At 40.0% G+C, this 20,308-nt stretch overlaps 1 protein-coding gene across 4 annotated transcripts in view; it reads left to right on the top strand.

Moving 5' to 3' along the window:
• Positions 1-346: 346 nt before the first annotated feature.
• Positions 347-20,308, top strand: part of KDM5A (lysine demethylase 5A) — a 389,966-nt gene continuing 370,004 nt past the window's right edge. For all 4 annotated transcript variants that reach the window (XM_053718826.1, XM_053718824.1, XM_053718825.1 and 1 more), the window contains exon 1: positions 347-881. In XM_053718826.1, the coding sequence (XP_053574801.1) occupies positions 735-881 (147 nt within the window). In that variant the 5' untranslated portion in view covers positions 347-734. The remainder of the gene's footprint in view (positions 882-20,308) is intronic.

The raw sequence follows: 20,308 nt of genomic DNA, 5'->3' as shown, positions 1-20,308 counted from the left end.
TCTACTACTAATAAACCCAATCAAGTCAACCTTTCTAAATAAATAAAGTGTGGTGGTGATGGGGTCGCCGTCATCTCTTTCTCTAGCGCCTCCAAGCGGTCACTCGTAGATTGCTGTCCCTTTAATCCTTTTTAAAGCCCATGCTTGCGGAGGGATATTCTGGGTTCACGAAAACACACTAGGGTCCTCTCCCCGGTCTTCAGGTCGTAATCCAACCGGTTCTGTTTTCCTTTAAGCATCGAGGTATACGCTAAAATCCTTGTTACCATTTTTGCGACCTCCTCTTCCTCGTCGCACTACTTGTGGCGAGTAGCGGAGGCAAACACTTCCTGTACAGACAGTCTATTCTGTGACCTCACTTCCGGTCGACGTCTGTGAGGAAAACAAACCGGAATCCATTACCGGGTGATTGATAGATTACAACCTTAGAGATTCACTGTAGACCGTATAGCGCTTATAGAGATCAAAGGGACTGTGAGCGGGAGGCATTGGAGAGAGGATTGTTACCGGGAACACGGGAGCATCAGTAAAGTACAAGGATATCTAACTACCGTGAAAGCTGTCACTTGGTGGAGGCCTCTGGTAGGGAGGGTATGGTCACCCGGCTGTGTCACGCTGTCACCCCTGCAGGGACATCTCCTGTGAGCTGACCATGTCCCGGGACAGGAGTGAAACCGTGTGACCCTGCTGCTGCTGTTGCTTGGGACTTGCCTTTGTCTGCGCACGGCACCATCATGGCTACTTACACCGAGTTCGTGCCCCCTCCGGAGTGCCCAGTGTTTGAGCCTAGCTGGGAGGAATTCTCCGACCCCCTGAGCTTCATAGGACGGATTCGCCCCATCGCTGAGAGGACGGGGATCTGCAAAATTCGCCCCCCTAAGGTATGTGAGACTCACGGCCTGCCCGCCCTCCCCTAACAGGTGAATGCGGTGAAATTATATTGCTGGTCCTGATGACAAGAGACGTCTGTGTGTGGATCAACTACCTTATATTTGTTGTGTATCTCCTGGCTCCCTACTTCTCGCAGATCCTTCTAGTAAATAAATTGCATGAAACACTATAGGGATCAACAGGTTTTGTTAAAAACAAAACAAAAAAAAACAACAACCCCAAAACAAACAAAAAACTAAATAAATATAAAAAACTGCATTCTGATATCATTCATGTTCGTGTATACACAATTATTTATTTGATTTAATTCTTTACTAGCAGAAACTGAAGGCAGCAGGGAAGTAAATGAAGTGGTTAAATCATGGCTGCAAGCAGGTTAGGTAGCTTTATCTCCTTGATTGCTTTAAACTGCCATACAGTGATGGATTAACCTCTACATTTACAGTAACATGGGGTCCAAATTTGCTGCAGACAACCCAGCATGTCAAGAGCTATTCTGGTATAATTCTTTTGTGGGAAACCCCATGTTTTAGCAGTTGTTTTTGTTTTATGTAATGGCTTTTGTAGCCACTCCCTATTTTTTGTTTTAAAAAAAAAAAAATAGCCTGCAATGCTTGGTACCTTAGTTTCCATTGGGAGGGAGAAAAACTACATAAATAAAGAATTAAATTACATAGCTAATCTTTGGAACGCAGATAAATAGGTTGCCGTGAAATACAATAAGTGTTCATCAAGTTGTATGAACGGTAGTAGATTAGTGCAAAGCTTGACATGTCCTGAGACATTGTTCTTAGGGTTTAATTAAAGGGAGAGGAAATTCAAAATGGAACCTGCATAATTCAGGTAGAAGATGTCATTTTAACACACTTTTAAATTCACTTCTATTTTCAAATACGCTTTGTTTTCTTGGTATCCCTTGTTGAAAAAGAATATGCACATATCCTACACTACTAGGAGCTAGCTGCTGATTGGTGCCTGCACACATTTGTCTCTTGTGATTGACTAACTAGATGTTTCAGCTAGCTGCCAGTAGTGAAATGCTGTTCCTTCAGCAATGGATAACAAATTTGCTAATCAAAGTAAATTGGAAAGTAGTTGGAAATTGAAAAAACATCCAGAATATTGATTTGTTAGCAGCACAGTTTTGGGCTATGAAATATTTTTTTCTTATCTAACACAATGTATATTAAAATGGTAGTTCCAGAGCTTTTTGGGTAATAAGGTTGATTTTTATTTTTTACCCTCAACTGATATTAGTTTTACTAGAGAGATCTATAGGAGTTACGGCTCCTTAGATTCTAGCGCCTAATGGTTGGTATTCTTTGCCCAAAATTCCTCTATAAAACCATTATCAGCCCAGTTTTCCAAAATTGTGTGTATAATTATTGGTATCGAATTGTTTCATTTGTTATGCTTATTGATCATGGAGTGATTACTTTTTTTTTTTTTTTTGTACTTACCAAAATTCTATAGTGTTGCTCCGTCATCTAGTAGTGGACGACATGTCTGACTGACTGTAGCTTCATGGGAGCACAAGAACTTTGCCTTGCTTTCTGGTTCATTATTTACATAAGTGGTGATTGGCTGCTGCTGGTTAATCCCCTTCATAATTAGCAAATGTAATGCTGAGAGTGGGGTCTGTTAAAGGGACATTAAACACTAAATACATGCTAGATAGAATGATGCATTCAAAGAAAAGATTAGCCAATGACTAACATGTAGATGTATTTTTTAAAGTTTCATTAGTTGTTTAAAAAGTGACAAAATAAGTGTAAAGTTTTAGTGTCTATAAAACACTGGGAGCTGCCATGTTGTAACTTATGTTACCTTCTCTGCTGTGGCCAATTAGAGACAGTTATAAATAGGTCACTAGAGTGTGCAGCCAATGGTTGTGCTGGATTTAACAGTGTTCTGCACTTCCATTTCTAACAGGAACTGAAAAGCTCACAATTTCAGAATGGAATTACAGGCAAAGAGGACAAAATAAATAATGAAAGTATATTGCAGAGTTGTTTTATTATATACAATTTATCATTTTATATTACCATCTCAAAGTGTTTAATGTCCCTTTAAAGCAACATGAAACCCAAAATGTTTCTTTCATGATTCAGAAAGACTGGAGTTTTAAACAACTTTCTAACGTACTTCCATTATCATATTTTCTTCAGTCTCTTAATATCTTTTGCTGAAAAGCAGTGCGATAAGCTCAGGTGTGCGCACATGTGTCTAGCAGCAGTTTTGCAAGAATGTTATCTATTTGCAATACCACTAGATGGCAGCACTATTTCCTGTCAATTAGTGCTCCAGACACCTACCTAGGTACCTCTTCTTAATGGGAACCAAGCAAATTTTATTATAGAAGTAAATTGGAAACTTTTATAAAATGTTATGCTCTGTCTGAATCAAAAAATAACATTTTTGGGTTTCATATCCCTTTAAGGTATAATGGGTCAGGATATATGTCCTAAACAAATAGTAGCAAAAGGCCTGGCTAGAAACCTGCTAACTAGGTATGTTTCTTTTAACAAGCCACAGTAGATATACATGCACTAGTAGAATTTCTACATATTTAATTCTTTAGATTAGGGCTCGACAAACCCAGGAGCCTGGTAGCCACTGGCTCCTAGAATTTTACCCCTGGCTCCTAACTTTTTGGGTTAGTCTCCATATGTCTATATACAAATCCAACGGTCTGGCTCCTAAATATTCTTACTGGCTCCTAATTTTTAAAAACATTTGTCAAGCACTGCTTAGATGCATCACTGAACGTATGTCAGTTCATTGTCTTTTTAAAGAGACCGTAAACACCTTTTATTTCCTGTTGTGTTGTTATAGTGGCTCACTGGCTGATAGAACTCATTTATTGCATCTCTTATTATTTACAGGAAAAAAGGCCAGTGTAAAAATAAAAACCTAAAGAAAAGTTGTCTCGTTGCACTGAGAGCCACTGAAATCTAGGGTACCATTTTAGTATATCAACAATGATTAGAGATGCTACAGAGTATTGAACATCTGACTATTCTCTTTACAATCCATTGACACATATAACCACTTATAACCCATTTGTTTTGTGCTATGTGAAGAAGTCAGTAACAGCGTAATTAATGTATTGAGTAGTGATGGATAGATTTAACTTACATAAAACCTATATTTCCTATATTGTGTAAACAGTAGTAGCCAGACTACTGTCATACCCACCCATCTTTAGGATACATGTTGAAAATTGTAACCAGGATATTAAAGAGACATGAAATCCATTTTTTTTTCCTTTTATGATTCAGATAAGTTTCTTTGTATTTATTTTAATAGTGCACTCTGATTTACTTCTGTTGAAAAAAATTGACTTTGTTCTTTTGGTATCCTTTTGGTGGAAAGCAGTTAGGTAGGCTAAGGAGCGTTCATATACCTGGGACCACTATATGGCAGGAGTTTTGCAACAATGCTTTTAACTATATTGTACATTTACATTTTTTACTGTGCTAAAATATTTGTGTTTTTTAATTTTGACTATAATATCCCTTTTTATTAAAGGTACAGTCTACTACAGAATTGTTGTTTAAAATGATAGATTATCCCTTTTATTACCCATTTACCAGTTTTGCATAACCAACACTGTTATATTAAAGGGACAGTCTAGTCCAAAATAAACTTTCATGATTCAGATAGAAAATGTAATTTTAAACAATTTACTTTTATCACCAATTTTGCTTTGTTCTTATGGTATTCTTAGTTGAAAACTAAACTTGAGGTTCATATGCTAATTTCTAAGCCCTTGAAGGACGCCTCTTCTCTCAGGGCATTTTGACAGTTTTTCACCAATAGAGCGTGTTAGTTCGTGTGTGTCATATAGATAACACTGTGCTCACGCACGTGGAGTTCAGGTAAGCGAGCTCTGATTGGCTAAAATGAATGTCTGTCAAAAAAACTGAAATAAGGTGGCAGTTTGCAGGGGCTTAGATACAAGGTAATCACAGAGGTAAAAAGTGTATTTATATAACTGTGTTGGTTGTGCAAAACTAGGGAATTCTGGTGTAGACTGTCCCTTTAAATAAATGTTTTACCTCTCTGATTATGTTGTATCTATGCCCCTGCAGACTGCCCCCTTATTTCAGTTCTTTTGACAGACTTGCATTTTAGCCAATCGGTGCTGATTTATGAATAAATCCATGGGAGTGAGCACAATGTTTTCTATATGGCACACATAAACTAGCGCTGTCTAGCTGTGAAAAACTGTCAAACTGCACTGGGATATGAGGAGGTATTCAAAGGCTTAGAAATTTAGCATATAATCCTACCTATTTTTAACTTTCAACAAAAAATACCAAGAGAACAAAGCAAATTAGATCATACAAGTAAATTGGAAAGTTAAAATTGTATACCCTATCTGAATTATGAAAGTTTATTTTTGTCTAGACTTTCCCTTTAATGTATCATTTCCACACCCCCTTAAAAGGATAAGGAAGTCAACATGAATATTGCAAGATTCAGATAGAGCATGTCATTCTAAGAGACCTTTAAATTCACTTCTATTTTCAAATGTGCTTCATTGTCTTGGTATCACTTGTTGAAAAATAATATTCACATATCCTACACTAATGGGAGCTAGCTGGTGATTGGTGCCTGCACACATTTGTCTCTTGTGATTGGCTAACTAGATGAGTTCATCTAGCTGCCAGTAAAGCAGTGCTGTTCTGTCAGCAAAAGATTTGATAATTGAAGTAAATTGGAAAGTTGTTTAAAATTGTATGTTCTATCCAAATAATGAAATATATTTTTGGTGTTTCCTGTCCCTTTAATGTTGATAAAAAAACATAAACATCTGCCTTAGTTGTTTCATAGTTTTTCTGAACATAAGCAGTAGTTGATCACTGCTGGCTGTGATGTGGGATGTTTGAAAGGCTGGCAGTTAAATATACTGCTACACTCCTAACAAGCAGTTCTCTTATTCAAACTGTGGAGGCAGATTATGCCTCTATATATACATAAAATAGGAAGGCTCATTTGGCTCTTTTCAGCTTCCAACGCAGCATTTTTCCAGCAGATTTGACTGAGTATTTTTTGTTTCTACCCTTTTTGCAGTGTAAGCTTATTCTAACAAACTTTGATTCTAATATATTTTCAGACTCTGTAGGTTTACTTAAAATTATTTTTGTCTACTTTATAATTTTGATGGCATTAGAGTGGATGCTATATTCTAATAGACACACATGAAATAAATGTGAGTCAGAAATACTTAAAATAGTAAAGGGAATTGAAATAAAAATTCAAATTTCATTATTCAAATTCCCTCATTTATCATGGTTAGCTGCAGCATTTAACATTGCACAGGTAAATTCTTGTGCAGCCACGCCCCCTGCTCTAGCACAACCAAATTGCTTGCCAATCATTCTGTTCGGATCAGGATTATTTAAAGGGACAGTCAAATCCCAATTTTTTTTTTTAAACAACTTCCCAATTTACTTTCATCACCAATTTTGCTTTGTTCCCTTGGTATTTTTAGTTAAAAGCTAAACCTAGGAGGTTCATATGCTAATTTATTTGACATTGAAGACTGCCTCTAATCTGAATGTATTTTGACCACTAGAGGGCATTAGTTCATGTGTTTCATATAGATAACATTGAGCTCATGCACGTGAAGTGACCTAGGAGTGAGCACTGATTGATTAAAATGCAAGTCTGTCAAAATAACTGAAATAACCGGGGAGTCAGCAGAAGCTTAGATACAAGGTAATTACAGAGGTAAAACGTATTATTATAACTGTTGGTTGTGCAAAACTGGGGAATGGGTAATAAAGGGATTATCTTTCTTTTTAAACAACAAAAAATCTGGTGTTGACTGTCCTTTTAACTCCATGAGCATTGAGATGGCGAAGAGGCTAAGTACCAGGCTGAAACCCAATTTTTGTCTTTCATGATTCAGATAAAGCATGCAATTTTAAGCAGCTTTCTAATTTACTCCTATTATCAGTTTTTCTTTGTTCCCTTGGTATCTTTATTTGAAAGAAGCAGGAATGTAAGTTTATTAGCTAGCCCATTTTTGGTTCAGCACCTGGGTACACTTTCTGATTGATGGCTAAATGTGCTAGCTCTACCCAGGGTGCTGTACAAAAAATGGGCTAGCTTCTAAGCTTACATTCCTGCAGCCACTAATCGGCAAGCGCTACCCAGGTGCTGAACCCAAAAAATATGGTCCGGCTCCTAAGCTTACATTCCTTTTTTTTTTTTTTTTTTTTTTTCTTCCTCAAATAAACATACCAAGAGAGCGAAAAATTAATAGGAGTAAACTCGACTATTGCTTAAAATTGCATGTTCTATCTGAATCGTGAAAGAAAACATTTGGGCTTCATATTCCTTTAAGCTTTCCAAAGCACAGATTAATTGCAGAATTGATAAAAAATTTATTTAATAATTTATGTAACAAGCATTGAAAAAAAAAAATATTAGTTGATTTAGCCTGGAGGTGCATTAAAACAAATTTTCTATAAGCCCTGTTGCAGTCAGGAATATGCATACCAACATTTTTAAACTATTAAGGAAGATATACATTATTACCACTGTTCGCACAAGGCTGCTCATGTGACTGGTGACGCCCAACAAGCAATTAAATGTGTTATCTAAAATTATAAAATACTCCACTTAGCTGCTTAATGAATGCAATATGGTTCAGTGGGTGCGTGATATCTGTCCTTTGTGTACTATTATGAGGGATTGTTGATACCAGTTGCGAAGTGTCAATACTTGTTCGAACTCCTAAATATTTAATTTCACTAATGGCATAACCCCAGCTTCCCAGAAATTCTATTGTCTGATAGTTTTACTTATCTCACTCTGAATCAAACTTTCCAAATTGGCCTTTTGACTGTCTTTGACCATGTCATTACCTAAACTTATTGCAATCAGCTAAATGCTCTGGCCTATAAATTTAACACTGCTTAGGGGAAGCAATGCAGGTTTAGATAGCAGTATTGTAAGATCATCTGTTCACATCTCTTAAAGGGACACTCAGGCTTTATTAAATTTTCATGATTCAGATAGAGCATGTAATTTTAAACAACTTTCCAATTTACTTCCATTAAAAAAAATGTGCACAGTCTTTTATATTTACACTTTTTTTGAGTCACCAGCTCCTACTGAGCATGTGCAAGAACTCAGACTATACGTATATGCATTTGTGATTGGCTGATTGCTATCACATGGTACAGGGGGAGTGGAAATATATATAACTTTAAAATGTGTTAGAAAAGAATCTACTACTCATTTGAAATTCAGAGTAAATGCTATTGTATTGTCTTGTTATCTTGCATTTGTTGATTATGCAAATCTGCTGTGTTTTCCTTTAAGTGAACACATATAAGTGAGGCACAAAGAATTATACAAGGATTGAACAAGGGATACGGGAAGTTCTGTTTTAATACTGAGTTTTATCCACTTTTGGACTATTTTGTAAAAATGCCCAATATCTTTATATTCCCCTCTGCCACCTTTTGTCTTTAACTACTTTACTCTATTACTCCTTCCCCCTTACCACCTGCACTGTTCATTAGCCCATCTCTCTTAAAGGGACATTATACACTCATTTTTTCTTTGCATAAATGTTTTGTAGATCTATTTATATAGCCCATAAAGTTTTTTTTTTTTTTAAATAAATGTATAGTTTTGCTATTTTTAAATAACATTGCTCTGATTTTCAGACTCCTAACCAAGCCCCAAAGTTTTATGTGAATACTGTCAGCTACCTTCTCCAGCTTGCTCCAGTTTGTGTAAAGGGTCTTTTCATATGCAAAAGAAGGGGGAGGGGGGGGGTCTTATTTGCCACTTGCAGTGGGCTTTCCAGCTTCCTTTTCAACAGAGCCAAACTGACAGCTTCTAAGTAAGATTTTAAACCGTTTTTATACTGGATTTTTATATCAGTATCTGTGCATCTTATTCTTTATAGTAGTGTCTATTACATGCAGTTATATGAAAATGAGTGTATACTGTCCCTTTAACCTCACCTTGCTTTTGTATTAATGGGGGGATATTTATCAAAAGGTCTGGCGGACCTGATCCGGATCAGGTCGGCCAGACCTCGCTGAATGCGGAAAGCAATACGCTCTCCATATTCAGCATTGCACCAGCAGCCCTTGTGAGCTGCTGGTGCAATGCCGCCCCCTGCAGATTCGCGCATCAGGGAGGTGTCAATCAACCCGATCGTACTCGATCGGGTTGATTTTCGGCGATGTGTGTCCGCCTGCTCAGAGCAGGTGGACAGGGTTATGCAGCAGCGGTCTTTAGACTGCTGCTTCATAACTGCTGTTTCTGGCGAGCCTGCAAGCTCCATCCGGAGCTTGAATAATGGGCCCCATGAACTTCACACATTCCAAAAGACTCTCTCTCCCCCTTGCACCTCATCGCAAAAACATTACTGCAAATCTGCATCTCATCTCATGTCACTCTCCCTCTTGCTCATACTAGCTGCTGGTGACATCGCCCCTAATCCTGGTCCCCCACAACTTCCTTGCCCTGCACACCCACGTGTGCCCTTTAATAGATTTCAAAAACAAAGCTCTGTTAACCTTAATCTTATTCCTCTTGCATCTAAAGTCACCACCCCCTTCACTTGTGCACTATGGAACTCTCGCTCTGTTTGCAACAAGCTCACTTTTATCCATGACCTTTATCTCCCACTCTCTCAATCTTCTGGCTCTCACAGAAACTTGTCTCTCTTCTTCAGACAAAGCTTCCTCTGACGCACTGTCACATTGGGGTCTCCACTTCAGCCACACTCCTAGGTCTGATAATAGACAAGGAGGTGGTGTTGGTATTTACCTTTCCTCTCATTGCACCTTTCAACAAATACAGCCCTTCTCTTCCCTCACATTTTTCTTCATTTGAAACACATATTATTTGCTTATTCTCTCCCCTCTCTTTGTGTTGCAGTCATATACCGCCCCCCTGGCTCCTCAATTTCTAGATCACTTTGCTGCCTGGCTACCTTATTTCCTCTCCTCAGATACACCTGCCCTCATTTTTGGCAACTTCAACCACCCTGTTGATAATCCCACTGCCTACTTTGCAAAACAGCTTCTGCAACTCACTACCTCTTTCGTCTTGTCACAATGGACTGACTCTCCCACTCACAAAGATGGTGATTTTCAGCTATCGATGCACTAACTCAAACTTCACTAACTCACCTTTTCCTCTTTCTGACCATCACCTCCCCACTTGTAACATCACTTCCTTCCCTACAACTCTCCCTCCTTCTACCCCTCACACCAAACTTCACAGAAGAATCAAGTCATTAGATCAGCAACAGCTCGCTACCTCTCTCGAACCTCTCCTTTCTTCCACCCCCTCCTTTTTCTGCCCTAATGAATCTATCGGCCACTACAACGCCACCATTACATTGGTCCTTGACAATTTGGCCCCACATTTCATACACTCATCCTCAGCCCTGGCATACTACTCTGACACTGTACCTACGCAGATGTTCCCGTACTGCTGAGTGGCACTGGAGGAAATCTCTGAGTTCAGCTGACTTTCTTCACTATAAGTTAATCTTGAACTCTTACTATTCTGCCCTTTAATCTATATAAACAACATTACTTCTCTACTCTTTCTTCAAACCCAAAAAATGTCTGTTCTCCACATTCAATACTCTTCGCCCACCTCCCACTACAACTTCTCTCTCAGCTCAAGATTTTGCCAGCTATTTCAACAACAAAATCGACTCCATCGGAAATGAAATCGGATTGCAACATTCTACCGGTCTCCCACCCCCCCAAAAGCTCACAATCGTCCAAAACCCACAAAGCCAACAATTTTAGCTCTTTTGCCCCTGTTGCAGAGGAAGAACTTTCTGCCCTTATACTATCCTCTCACCTCACTACCTGTGCCTTTGACCCCATCCCATTGCAGCTACTCCCCTCCCTCTCTTCTACCCTTACCCCTATACTTACACACATCTTCAACTTCTCCCTCAGCTTTGGTATATTTCCCTCATCTCTTAAACATGCACTGGTCACACCTATCTTCAAAAAAACCTTTTCTCGATCCAACCTCCCCATCCAACTACCACACTATTTCCCTACTACCTCTTGCCTCAAAGCTTCTTGAAAAGCTAGTATATGCACGTCTATCCCATTTCCTTACATTAAACTCCCTTCTTGACTCACTGCAATCTTGATTTCCCCCCCCGACACTCTACAGAGAGCGCAATTGTTAAGGTCACCAACAACCTACTTACAGCAAAATCCAAAGGCCACTTCTCTCAACTTATCCTCCTTGATCTGTCTGCAGCCTTTGATACTGTCGACCACCCTCTTTTGCTCCAACCCTCGGTATCTGCTACACAGCTTTTTTTTGTGGTTCTCTTCCTATCTGTCTAACCGTACCTTTAGTGTAGCCTTCTCTGGTGAATCCTCTGCCCCGTTACCTCATTCCGTTAGGGTATGGCAAGACTCTGTCCTCGGTCCCCTCCTCTTCTCAATCTACACGTCCTCATTAGGTTCCTTAATAAAGTCCCACGGGTTTCATTATCATTTGTATGCCGACGGCACCCAAATCTATCTCTCTGCACCAGAACTATCTCCTTCCTTGCTAACCCGTGTCACTGTCTATATCTCATATCTCATCTTGGATGTCCTCTCACTACCTCAAGCTAAATCTCTCCAAAACTGAGCTCCTTATTTTTCCCCCCTTTTTTCAAAATCTCCACCCCCCCATTTCTCTGTAACTGTTGACTCCATTATTACCCCAACCCCACATGCCCGATGTCTTGGGGTCACACTTGACTCAGATCTATTTTTCACTCCTCACATTCAGTCCTTGGCTAAAGCCTGCCGCTTCCACCTTTTAAAAACATCTCTAAAATTAGACATTTCTTTACACAAGACACAACTAAGATTTTAATCCACACTCTCATCCTTTCCCACCTCGACTACTGCAACTCCATCCTCTCTGGGCTCCCTAGCTGCTGCCTAGCTCCTATACAATCCATAATGAATGCCTCTGCCAGGCTCATTTTCCTTACACGTCGCTCTTCATCCGCTTCACCTCTCTGCCAATCCCTTCACTGGCTTCCTCCTGCCTCCAGGATTAAACACAAAATTCTCACTCTGATACACAAAGCCCTAAACTGCACTGCTCCCCCTACGTCTCAAACAATGTCTCCAGATACTCTCTGTCCCCTTTGCTTCGCTCATTATCTCCTACTCTTCTCCTCTTTTGTTACCTCCTCACATTTCCGCTTACAAGATTTTTCCAGACTGGCTCCACAGGACTCCCATCTTAAGGAACTCTGCCTCGCCCCACAGGACTCTCCCCTAGTTTTGAAAGCTTCAAGTGCTCCCTAAAGACTCTACTATTCAGGGATGCATACAACATACACTAACCTTCCTATCTCCACTGCTATCCCCTTAAACCCCATAGCATGTAAGCCTATGAGCCCAGCTGTTTGTAGTTAACATTCAACAGTGCAACTCTCGGCAGGGCACTGTACCCACTTGACCCCTGTAAATGTTATTTTGTATACCACCTATGTTCATAGCGCTGCGGAATCTGTTAGTGCTTTACAAATACGTGGTGGTGGTGGTGGACTGGTGATGCATGACCACATTGGTTTCAATGCAGATAACAATATACTCCTGATACAGAGCACTGTATAATCCCTGGACTGATGTCTCACATCTGAGTGCACTTTAGATCTTTCAACCTATGTAAAAACAATAACCGTACATTTATTTTTATGAATACAGCTATTCATGAAAATATGTAGCAAATTATCCTAATGTTTTAAATTTCATTTTACTTATGTCTTGCATATTCCTTTGCAAACACTATATTTTTGGGACACCTGTGAATCAGAGCAGATGTGATCAGCCAAGGAATGTGCTCTATATCAGAAGCCACTTCCAATAACTGCTGCCACTGCTTGCTTGCATGAACCTATGTGAAGTTGGCACCCCATGTTTGTAAAAACTGAATTAAAATATACCATTAGTTTGTGCCACAAAAATGAATGTTTGTGCCGTTTTGGTTTCGGAGATATAGCGCATTATTTTTATGAAACCCCGCCCACTTTGTACCCCATGTTATTCAATTTTAAAAACAAATATACCATTTGTTTGTGCTGATTTGTGCTGCAAAAACTAACGTTTGTGCCGGTTTGGTTTCGGAGATATAGCACATTATATTTGGTGAAACTCCACCTACTTTGCACCCCATTTTATGCAATTTTAAAAACAAATATACAATTTGTTTGTGCCGCAAAAACTAACGTTTGTGCCGGTTTGGTTTCGGAGATATATCGCATTATATTTGCTGAAACTCCGCCCACTTTGCACCCCATGTTACGTTCGTTTTTGCAGCACAAATCAGCACAAATGCAGCACAAACAAATGGTTTATTTGTTTTTAAAATTGCATAACATGGGGTGCAAAGTGGGCGAAGTTTCAGCAAATATAATGCGCTATATCTCCGAAACCAAACCGGCACAAACGTTCGTTTTTGCGGCACAAGTGCAGCACAAACAAATGGTATATTTGTTTTTAAAATTGCATAACATGGGGTGCAAAATGGGCAGGGTTTCATAAAAATAATGCGCTATATCTCCGAAACCAAAACTGCACAAACGTTCATTTTTGCAGCACAAACAAATGGTATATTTGCTTTTAAAATTGCATAACATGGGGTGCAAAGTGGGCAGAGTTTCAGCGAATATAATCCGCTATATCTTCGAAACCAAACCGGCACAAACGTTCATTTTTGCGGCACAAATCAGCACAAACAAATGGTATATTTGTTTTTAAAATGGAATAACATGGGGTGCAAAGTGGGCAGAGTTTCAGCGAATATAATGCGCTATATCTTCGAAACCAAAATGGCACAAACGTTCGTTTTTGCAGCACAAACAAATGGTATATTTGTTTTTAAAATGGAATAACATGGGGTGCAAAGTGGGCGGGGTTTCATAAAAAAAATAATGCGCTATATCTCCGAAACCAAAACGGCACAAATCCGCACAAACGCAGCACAAACAAATGGTATATTTGTTTTTAAAATTGAATAACATGGGGTGCAAAGTGGGCGGAGTTTCAGCAAATATAATGCGCTATATCTCCGAAACCAAACCGGCACAAACGTTAGTTTTTGTGGCACAAATTGGCACAAACGCAACACAAACAAATGGTATATTTGTTTTTAAAATTGCATACCATGGGGTGCAAAGTGGGCGGGGTTTCATAAAAAAATAATGCGCAATATCTCCTAAACCAAACCAGCACAAATGTTCGTTTTTGCACACAAATCAGCACAAACGAATGGTATATTTAAATTCAGTTTTTCCAAACATGGGGTGCCAACTTCACATAGGTCTTGCATGAGCTTCTAATGAGCCTGGCACTGCATTATAAGATGTATTGAGGTAAGCGGAAAGTGTTGGCCCGTGCAGACAGCAACTCAGACACAGATTTAAGGGTCAGATAATCTAAGAATTCTTATCAGTACAATGGGATCCCTAGAAACACAGATTTTATCTTGAGACATGCTTTATGTTGCTGTGTAGTAGGGCTGGGCGATATAGGGGGGAAAATCGGGATTTTCTTATAAATTACTAGAACACCTTAATTTTGCACACGTGACGGGTCTTTCCCTCTGAGCAGTCAGCGTTCCTGGGATGGTCCCGGGCAGGAGAGGCGGGGCATAGACTGAGAAGGAGGTGTCTCTAGCAGGTGGTTGGTGGACTGGTATTACTGTAGCATGAGAGTGACCCATCAGAATTTAGCACCGACATGACACCGGCTTTTTCTTTACAGGCGGTGCTGTGGGATCATGATACTTCCTGTTCTGTCACTACAGTTCCTGTGAGCCTCACGTCTACAGATCTGAGGGAAAATATTTACTTGTTCTAATGTTTAAAATGCACTCAGGTCCCTGGGAGGCAGCTTAGAAAATACTATTTCAAATTAAAACACAGTGCATAATTAAGCTGCTAAGTGATATATAAACAATGTATTTATTTCAATAAAGGCATGAGGTGTATTTCTATTTTCCATACGTATCACATATATTCATTTATGGTACTTTATTAGCGTTTTAGCCTCTCAGCTGCCTCCCAGGGACCTGAGTGCATTTTAAACATTAGAACAAGTTAATATTTTCCCTCAGATGTGAAGAGGGAAGTGTTCTCACTGGTGCGGTTGTGTGGGGGTCCGGATCATTTTCTGACTTTGCTCCCGGCAGTAAGATGGTCAGGTAGGCACCTTAGCAGAGCTTGCTGAGGTGTGGAGGTTGCCTGTTGTTTTTTGTGGGACTGTTGCTCTTTTTATATTTAAGTTTCTGTCTTAATTTCAGGGACTATAACGTTTGTCTCTTTGAGCGTTCATTTTGTGAAAAATTGTTGCAAGATTTTCTAGTTTAAAAAAAATAAAATAAAAAGTGTGTATTAAAATTTAAAGTGAGAGTAACGTTTTTTTTGTTTCTTTCAAATTCTGATTTGAACTTAGAATTTTTTATTGATTAAGGTTTTTTCCTTTGGCATAAGATGGTCCAAGAGGCCCTGCAAGCTGTTGCTTGTTCTCTATGTTTAAATACTATGTTGAGCGAACATTACATTACAAGGATAGACTTTTTGATTCTGATCCTTCATTGTCTAGGGCGGATGTTGTTCAGGAGTCTCCTGTTCAGGCTAATTTGCAGCTTTCTCCTCATACGTCCCAATCTTCTGCAATGCCCTGTGTTTCGCCTCAGGTTGGTTTTTCCTTGCAGGATATGGCTACCCATATATCCGCGGCAGTATCTGAGGCTTTGTCTGCTTTTCCTATGTTACAGGGGAAGCGCAAGAGGAAGTATAAGGATTCTGTTACAATTGTGTCTCTAGTGTTTCTTCTTATAAGTCTGAGGAGGAAGATATTTCAGTAGCATCTGAGGGTGAGATCTCAGATTCTGATAGTGTAAATCCTTCTTCTGAACCTGAGGTTGTTTCCTTTAGGTTTAAGCTGGAGCACCTCTGTTTGTTACTCAAGGAGGTTTTGGCTACCTTGGATGACTGAGGCGTCAGTCATGGTTATTCCTTAGAAATCTAGTAAACCTAATACGTTTTTTGATGTCCCTTCCTCAGGTGGAAGATTTTCCTATACCAGATTCTGTTTCAGATATTATTACAGGAGAATGGGAAAAGCCTTGGATTCCTTTTTCCCCTTCTCCAATTTTTAGGAAGAAGTTTCCTATTGCTGATTCTATTAAGGAATCTTGGCAGATGGTTCCTAAGGTGGAGGGAGCAGTTTCCACTCTGACCAAAAGGACCACTATTCCTATTGAGGACAGCTGTTCCTTTAAGGATCCTATGGATATGAAGTTGGAAGCTTTGCTTAAAAAGATCCATGTTCACCAGGGGTATCAATGGCAACCGGCTGCATGTATTGCTACGGTTACTAGTGCGGCGGCATATTGGTTTGATGCATTGTCTGATTCTATTCAGCAAGATACTCCTCTTGAAGAAATTCAAGATAGAATCAAGGCTTTGAAGTTGGGCTAATTCCTTTATTGCAGATGCTTCTCTATGGGTCATCAAGTTCGGTGCTAACATTTCTGGTTTTGCTATTTTTAGCTCGCAGAGCTTTATGGTTAAAATCCTGGTCTGCGGATGTGTCCTCTAAGTCTAAGCTTTTGTCTATTCCTTTCAAGGGTAAGACCTTGTTTGGGCCAGGTTTGGCTGAGATTATTTCTAATATTACTGGAGTGAAGAGGCATTCTCTTCCTCAGGATAAAATAAATAAACACAAGGGTCGGCAGAGTAATTTTTGTTCCTTTCGTAACGTCTCTGGTAAATCTTCTTCTTCCTCCAAGCAGGAACAGTCCAAGCCATCTTGGAAGTCAAATCAGTCTTGGAATAAGGGGAAGCAATCCAGGAAGTCTGTTGCTGACTCAAAATCAGCATGAAGGGTCTGCCCCCGATCTGGGAATGGATCTTGTGTGTGGGGGGGGGGCAGACTCTTTCTTCTCTCAAGCTTGGGTTCGAGATGTTCATGATTCTGGGTGGTAGATATTGTGTCCCAGGGTTACAAGAATTTTCCTCCCATAGGCAGGTTTCTTCTCTCCAGGTTATTTATAAACCAGATAAAAGGAGAGGCGTTCTTACGTTGTGTTCAGAATCTTTCCGACATGGGAGTGATAGTTCCTGTTCCAGTTCAGGAACAGGGTCTGGCTTTTTATTCCAATCTCTTTGTCGTTGCCAAAAAGGAGGGAACTTTCAGACCTATTTTAGATCTCAAGAGTGTAAACATGTTTCTCAGGGTTCCGTCTTTCAAGATGGAAACTATTTGTTCCATTCTTCTTATGGTTCAGGAAGGTCAGTTCTAAAGAATGCATATCTGCATATTCCCATTCACAGGGATCATCACAGGTTACTAAGATTTGCATTTCTAGACAAACATTTTCAGTTTGTAGCGCTTCCTTTTGGTCTGGCAACAGCTCCCAGAATTTTTTCAAAGGTCCTGGGAGCATTGTTGGCGGTGCTTCGATTGAAGGGTGTTGCAGTTGTTCCTTATCTAGACGACATTCTAGTTCAGGCTCCATCTTTTCAACTAGCAAACTCCCACACAGAGTTGTTGTCTTTTCTGCACTCCCACGGTTGGAAGGTGAATTTAGGAAAAAGTTCCTTAATTTCCGGCTACAAGAGTGGTATTTTTGGGGACCATTATAAATTCTCTAGAGATTAATATTTTTCTGACAGAAGCAAGAAAGTCAAAGATTTTCAATACGTGTCTTGCTCTTCAGTCCCTTCCTCGGTCGTCAGTGGCTCATTGCATGGAGGTTATTGGTCTGATGGTTTCAGTCATGGACATCATTCCGTTTGCTCGGTTCCATCTCAGGCCTCTGCAGTTATGCTTGCTCAGGCAGTGGAACAGGGATTATGCGGATCTATCGCCAAAGATTGTTCTAGATCAGATGTTTAGATTCTCTTCCATGGTGGTTGTCTCAGGATCTTCTCTCTCAGGGAACTTGCTTTCGCAGACCTGCCTGGGTGATTGTAACCACGGATGCCAGTTTGCTGGGCTGGGGAGCCGTCTGGGGTTCATTAAGGGCTCAGGCTCTATGGACTCAGGAGGAGTCGGTTCTTCCAATAAATGTTTTGGAACTGAGAGCAATTTTCAATGCTCTTCTAGCCTGGCCTCAGCTAGCTTCAACCCAGTTTATCAGGTTTCAGTCGGACAACATAACGTCAGTGGCTTACATCAATCATCGGGGAGGAACTCTGAGTTTCTTGGCCATGACAGAGGTAGCCAGGATTATTCAGTGGGCAGAGATTCACAACTGTTGTCTGTCTGCTATCCACATTCCAGGGGTGGACAAATGGGAAGCAGATTTTCTTAGCAGACAGACTTTTCATCCGGGGAGTGGGAACTTCATCCAGAGGTATTTTCCAGCTTTATTCTCAGTTAGAGGTAGCCGGATTTGGATCTCATGGCATCTCATCAGAATGCCAAGCTCCCGAGGTACGGGTCAAGGTCAAAGGATCCTCAGGCTGTTTTGATAGATGCTCTGGCAGTTCCTTGGACTTTCAGTTTGGCATATGTGTTCCCTCAGTTTGCTCTTCTTCCTCGGGTCATTGCTCGGGTCAAACAAGAGAGGGCATCAGTCATTCTCATTGCTCCGGCATGGCCTTGCAGAATCTTGTTTGCAGATCTTGTGGAGATGTCTTTCCTTCCACCTTGGCGTCTTCCATTAAGGAAGGACCTGCTTCTGCAGGGTCCCTTCCTTCATCCAAATCTCGTTTCTCTGAAGCGGACTGCTTGGAGATTGAATGCTTGATTCTTTCTAAGCGTGGTTTTTCTGAGTCGGTCATTGAGACTATGATTCAGGCTTGTAAGCCTGTGACTAGGAAGATTTATTATAAGATTTGTCGTAAATATTTGTATTGGTGTGAATCCAAAGGCTATTCGTGGAGTAGAGTTAGGATTCCTAGGATTTTGTCTTTTCTCCAGGAGGAGAAAAAATTTTCCGCTAGTACCCTGAAGGGTCAATTTTCTGCTTTATCTATTTTATTGCACAAGCGCCTGCAGATGTGCAAGATGTTCATTCTTTTTGTCAGGCCTTGGTTAGAATTCGGCCCGTGTTTAAGTCTACTACTCCACCCTGGAGTCTCAATTTGGTTCTTCGAGTCCTTCAACCGGCTCCGCTTGAACCTATGCATTCTTTAGATATTAAGATGTTATCTTGGAAGGTTTTGTTTCTGGTGGGTATTTCTTTGGCTCGAAGAGTTTTGGAGCTTTCAGCCTTACAGTATGAATCACCTTTTTTTTTAATTTTTTACTCTTTTATAAGGTAGTTCTGCGTACTGCGTTGGGTTTTCTTCCCAAGGTTGTTTCTGATCCGAATATTAATCAAGAGATTGTTGTTCCTTCTTTGTGTCCTAATCCTCCTCCTCATAAGGAGCGTTTGTTGCACAACCTGGATGTGGTTCGTGCATTGAAATATTATTTGCAGACAACTAAGGATTTTTCACCAGTCTTCTTCTTTATTATTTTTTTTTTTTTCTGGGAAGCGTAAGGGTAAGAAAGCTACGGCTCTTTCTTGTTGGTTGAGGAGTGTTATTCGCTGGCATATGAGACTGCTCTTGAGAGAATCACGGCTCATTCCACGAGGGCTGTTTCATCTTCTTGGACTTTTAAAAATGGGGCTTCTGTAGATCAGCTTTGCAAGGCTGCGACTTGGTCATCTTTGCATATGTTTTCAAAATTTTCTAAATTTGATACTTTTGCTTCAGCAGAGGCTTCTTTTGGGAGAGAGGTTCTTTAAGCAGTGGTGCCTTCTGTTTAGGTTAACTGTTTTGTCCCACCCTTATCATCCGTGTCCTCTAGCTTGGGTATTGGTTCCCAACAGTAATTAAGATGATCCGTGGACTCACTGTGTCATTAGAAAGAAAATGAAATTTATTCTTACTTGATTAATGTATTTATTTCTTGACACAGTGAGTCCACGGCAGCCCTGTTTTTCAGACAGTTTGCTTCTCTATAAACTTCAGGCACCTCTGCACCTTAGATTACTTCCTTTCTCTTTTCCCTTTGGTCGAATGACTGGGGATTGTGGGTAGGGGGAGTGGTATTTAACAGCTTTTGCTGTGGTGCTCTTTGCCTCCTCCTGCTGGTCAGGAGTGATATTCCCAACAGTAATTAAGATGATCTGTGGACTCGCCGTGTCAAGAAAGAAATACATTTATCAGGTAAGAATAAATTGCTTTTTCATTCATCAAATCTGATAGAAACACTTAGTTTTTATTTCTAATATCTTATAATGAATGTATTCTTACTGCAGTTCATCCGCCTGCATTATTCAAATTTTACGTCATCGATGAAGATTATATCATTGCCCAATGTATTTTGAGCGCATGCGCAATATATTTAGCGCATGAGGCATTGAATTTTTGCACACATTTGTC

The sequence above is a fragment of the Bombina bombina genome, chromosome 6 (genome assembly GCF_027579735.1).
Source record: "Bombina bombina isolate aBomBom1 chromosome 6, aBomBom1.pri, whole genome shotgun sequence".
NCBI classification, from domain to species: Eukaryota; Metazoa; Chordata; class Amphibia; order Anura; family Bombinatoridae; genus Bombina; species Bombina bombina.
This window is presented reverse-complemented; position numbering and strand designations above follow the sequence as displayed.